The sequence below is a fragment of the Galeopterus variegatus genome, unplaced genomic scaffold (assembly GCF_000696425.1).
Source record: "Galeopterus variegatus unplaced genomic scaffold, G_variegatus-3.0.2 Scaffold2844, whole genome shotgun sequence".
Taxonomy (NCBI): Eukaryota; Metazoa; Chordata; class Mammalia; order Dermoptera; family Cynocephalidae; genus Galeopterus; species Galeopterus variegatus.
The window spans coordinates 196,735-201,694 of NW_007728955.1; the positions used below are offsets into that span (position 1 = coordinate 196,735).

Sequence of the window (4,960 nt, forward strand, 5' to 3'; positions counted from 1 at the left end):
TAAATGTAACAGATACTCTCTATTGAGCACTAGCCAGTGCCAGGCCCCATATCAGATGACTCACATATGTTATTTGATATTTACCAAACTTATATAAGGGTGTTGTTATTGTCCCTATAACATACAATATATAATTTAAAGGAGAAAAGCGCAAAATGGAGAGTCGAGAGCAGTCTGCCGAAGCTCACGCAGCTGGGACGGGGCATACTTGACATTGACGACTATAGTGAGAACAGCTCCCAGTGAGAGATGTTTACTCTGGGCCCTGCAGACCCTGGGCTGGATGCCTTGGCATTCCATTTCATCTCTTCACTTCCTGACCCTGTACAGTGAGCACGATGATGATCCCCATTTTACAGATAAGGAAACTGAGGCTCAAAAGAGTCAGGACTGAAACCCAGGACTGCTTGACTCCTGAGTCTGCGTTTTTGTTCTCTCTGCTAAATTGCTTGGTATGTAAGAGTGGTGGCTCTGGAACCAGCACATGTTGTCTCTACCCTTTACCAGCTGTGTGACCTTGTGCAAGTCACAAAAGTCTCCACACCTCAGTTTCCTCAACTATAAAATGGGAATAATATTAATAGTGTTTTCTGGGGGGTTGTGTGGGTTTTGTGTGTGATGCATGTTACATGCTTGATCCACTGCCTTGCAGGTAGGAAGTGGTCTGTAGAGGCCGGATGCTGGGATTGGCATGATGCCACGGCCTCGTCTTGCAGTTGAGACAAGGCCACTTGTTCAGGATCCCACAGCAAATCCCGGTCTGGTGGACGTGTGTTGTTGGGGTGGAGAGGGGGGCCTCTGGCTCAGGCCCTGACCCTCCCTGCCTCTCACCTCTCTCAGCAGGCCCCCCAGTACACAGCTCACCAAGGCCAAGGATGTGCTCACGCACAGCTCCTTGGGGGAAGGCTCAGGGCCCCGCAGGCGGTGTTGCCCTTTCCGGGTGCGGTTCGCTGATGAGTCCATGTGGGACACTTTGCTCCGCTACTGGGAGCGCACCTGTGCAGGTAAGCAGACAGGAGGGGGGTGCAGGGACTCCAGAAAGTGCCAGCCTGGAGTGGGGAGGGCAGAGGCCATGGCCCTGGGCCTCTGGAGTGAAGGGGTGGCCTGTGAAGGCCGAGAGACCACTGACCCTGCAGAGGAAGCACCTGAACTGGTCTCTCTGGAGGATGTCAGGGAACTTCTAAGGCTAAGGAGGAGGTCCGAGGTCTGCAGAGGTGTCCGAAGGTGGACCATGCCAGGGATCAGCTGAAGTGGTGGCCCAGGAAACACTGGCTACCCAGGCCTGGCCACCACTAAAGAACTTCTTGCTGCCAAGGGGTCCCCACACACTGTATCTACCTGCCTTGGACCCAGCACCCACAGCCTCCCGAGCCCCCCACCCCACCCCCACCACACAGCCTACACGGGCTGGAGAAGGTCCAAAGCTACGGGAAGCATCTTCCTCCATATCCATGAAGGCAGACCTGAGGGGCCTGGCTGAGAGGTATCCAGCAAGGTCGAGAAGAGGAAACCCCTCTCCTTGGGATGGCTGGCACCACCTGGTCCAGTAAACAAGCTAAAAACCACCAGCCCCTGGATATATGGTGGCCATTTTGCAGTTTCCAGCAAGTTTTCTGAAGTGGGTGTCAAGAGGCAGGCGGGAAGAGCATGTCCTTGCTCTGGTACAAATTTGACCCTGGTCCACCTTTCTCCAAGGGCCCAGGCTCTTCTCGTCCCAGGATCCGGCAGCCCCCAGAGCCTCCAGCAGTCAACGTCCTGCGTCTATTTATTGATCACCAACTAGGCACAGCTGCACCAAAGCCTAGCTGTGGGTGAAGCCGTGCAAATCTAGGACCTTCCCCAATTCAGGAAGGATCCTACCCACCCCCTTAGAGTTACAGGAAGTTGGAGATAGAAGCTGTGACTTTGCCCAAACTTCTGGTTGTTTGATGTGTAAACCAAAGGCCAAAGAGCAGAATGGGCTTGTGCAGGGGACGCAAAAGCCAGGAATAGAAGCTGGAGTGCCCCCGAGCCACTCTTGGGAACGCAAGGAAGGACAAGCCCAGCAGAAACAATTTCATGCAAATGGCAGTTGGCTCACATGCGGCACTGTTCCTTGTCAGCCGCTGGTCACAAGGAGCTGTGGTCATGGACCAGGGCACCAGGTTCCACAGGATACGTGGGGCTCAGCCCGCTGCTTCCCAGCCCTTACATTCTGAGGCCACCCTGGGGAATTCGGGGTCCTTGGCCAGCCCAAACAGCAGCCATTGGGCAAGAAAGGCTCCCGGCCCCGAGACACCCCGAGATACCACTCCCCGCAGTATTCTCAGCATTGTCTCTGGCCTGCCCAATGCCGGAACGGGGGCCCATTTGGGGCTGGAGTCCTTCACTCCCCGCAGTATTCTCAGCATTGTCTCTGGCCTGCCCAATGCCGGAACGGGGGCCCATTTGGGGCTGGAGCAAGAGTGGGGATGCATGTGTGTGTGAGGCGGGCACGGCTTGGGTAATAATGGCAGAAACAGTCACGCAAGATAGTTTTAAGACCCAAGGCTTCTCTGGAGACAGCCAGAAGGCGCTGGGGAGCCTGGAGTTGCCATGGAGACAGGGCTCTGCCCCTCCTTGCCTGCCAGAGGGGGGGGTGAGTGGGGGTGCCAGTGCCCCCTTCCTGGGTAGGAGCTCACCACGCCCTCTCTCCTCCAGTCCAGCAGAACACCATTAAGAACAGGACGGTCACCCTGCCAACAGTGACAGAGCAGGTGTTCAGGAGCATCGGGAGATGGCTGGACAGTTTGCCCAAAGACCTGTACCCCAGCAACAAGCAGGACACCATGGCCGGCCCCTCGGACTGGGACTGCCCCAGCCTGTGAGGCTTCAGGGAATGGGACAGGACTCAGAGCATTGCCAGGGCTCCCCCTCCTTATCCTGCGGACCTTCCTGTCCAGCAGCGGGCGGGCTGCCAGCCATGGGTGGGTCAGGGATTCGGGGTCCACGAAGCTCACAGGCTCCTGTCTCCCCCAGGCCCACCCAAGAGTCACAGAGCCACCTTTCTGAGGATGCCTCCATGAGTAGCAGCCTGCCCTTCATCCCTAGGGCCACCATCCAGAGGCAGTGGAGGCCCCTCAAAACCTTCCTGGGCACCCACAATGTCCTGGAGCGGGTGGGCAAACTGCACAGCTCCTGGAGCCGGAAGCTGGTGAGCACCTGCTGGTAGCTGGTCACCTGGAGCAGCCCTGCCAGTGGGGGGGGCTGGGGCTGACCCCTCCCTACATGCTCGGTTACTGCGGGGCTTGCAGTGGCCAGGCCTGGTGTACCTGCGTCTCCCTCAAAGTGCAGCAGGCCAGGGTGTGGGCTCTCCAGCTGGGCTGCCTGGTTTAGACCCCAGCTCCACACTTGCAGGCTGTGGGGCCTTTCTGCACTTCAGCTTCCTCCTCTGTAAAATGGGGCTGACAGCAGCGCCTGCCCCTGGGGCCGCGGTGTAGAACCCGGGGAGCCCCAGCTCCTGCTCTGGCATCCCAGCAGCATCCAGCGGATCCTCTTCTCACTCTAGGAGTCCTTCCTGCCCAGCTTGATGCTGCAGTCGGTGCTGAAGCGAGGCCACCCGAAGGCGTACCAGCTCCTCCTGCCGTCCCTGACACCACAGCGTGCTCAGAAGTGACTGTCACTGCAGCTCTCACCCAACGGCGCACACAGGCCCGGCAGTGAGGATCGCCCTCTCTTGCCCCACAGATAGATACACATCCCAGGTGGCTGGGACCTGCCACTAGGTCTCACAGTACAAGCCTCTCCATGAACTGATGGCTGGTCTCATGTGTTCCTGGGCCTGGGGAGAAAGAGGGTGGGATTACAGCTGGTATAAGGCTGAGGACAGGAAAGGCACCCTCAGGGTCCAGGGCTTGTTCCAAATGAGCTCTTCTTCAGGAAGGTGGGAGACCCTGCCACACTCTTCAAACCTTGGAGCAAGTCTCTGTTGACCTAGATCAGCCCACATGAGAAGCAGGGACCTGCCATGACCTGAGCCTGGGGGTGGAGAGCCGCTTCCCTGCCAGCCTCCATCTTTGACTGGCTCACCTCCCACCATGGAGTGAAGGCATCCAGACTCCAGCCCTGGGGGAAAAGAGCCCTGTGTGTGGACGGACGTTAGTCTTCTGTGTTTCCAGGTTCAGACCATCTGGTCCCTGGAGGGCAAACATCTGGGTGGGCTGGAGCCAGATGGTTCTTTCTCTCCTAGTCTGGGGTTGGGGGCAGTGTTTGAATCTGCATCAGGGGGTGGCAAAGATGACATGATGGGCACTGCCTGGAGCTTATCTGACTGCTGCACTGAGCAAGCACCCCCACTGTCACCCCCATAAGCCTGCCTGCCCCACTTGTGTTCCAGCCAGGGACAAACTTTGAGCCCCCTCCTCCTCCCTCCTTCTTGAAGTTGCCCTGTGCCCCCTTCCCTCTGCCACTGCCCAAGATCCAGGTCTTTACTGTCACCTCCTGGCCAGTGAGGAAACTGCCTGGGCATCCACAGTCAGGCACCCTGTTTAGTAGGAAAGGAATAGGTCGCTAGAGGTGGGATTTGGGCTGGACAGTGCTGGGTGGGTGATCTTGGGGCCTGATGGGTTGTGGATGGGGAGGCGCCCCAGCTGCAGAAGAAAAGAGATAGATCTGGGCGCAATTTGGGCAAACCCTATGGGGGACGGGATGGGGGCAGTGCTGCAACCGCCCCTCCACAGGGTCCTGGAGTGGGATTTCAATCCCTGCGATGTCCTCCTCTCCCCTGCATCTCCCTTTCACAACCCCGCCCCCCAACGCAGGCCTCCTATTTCCTGGAGAGCCCATGGGTCTTAGAGGAGGCCTGATTCTACCGCACCTCCTCCCGGTGGCCTTGCGCAGCCCGCCTCGCCCTCCCTGAGCCTCAGTTTCCCCCGCAGGGCCGCGGCGGGCCCCCGCCCCGCCCCAGCTGCAGCGCCGCGCCGCGCCCACGCGGGGGCAGTGT

The 4,960-nt window shown here is 58.5% G+C and overlaps 1 protein-coding gene across 2 annotated transcripts in view; it reads left to right on the plus strand.

The window, feature by feature from the left end:
• Positions 1-3,774, plus strand: part of LOC103599077 (chromosome unknown open reading frame, human C9orf50) — a 9,616-nt gene extending 5,842 nt beyond the window's left edge. Inside the window, exons 4-8 of one of the 2 annotated variants that reach the window (XM_008583172.1) lie at positions 841-1,004; positions 2,680-2,842; positions 2,998-3,172; positions 3,527-3,533; positions 3,597-3,774. In XM_008583172.1, the coding sequence (XP_008581394.1) occupies positions 841-1,004; positions 2,680-2,842; positions 2,998-3,172; positions 3,527-3,533; positions 3,597-3,634 (547 nt within the window). In that variant the 3' untranslated portion in view covers positions 3,635-3,774. Of the gene's footprint in view, positions 1-840; positions 1,005-2,679; positions 2,843-2,997; positions 3,173-3,526 lie in introns of both variants that reach the window. The other variant, XM_008583171.1, reaches the window with a different exon arrangement.
• Positions 3,775-4,960: the final 1,186 nt, after the last annotated feature.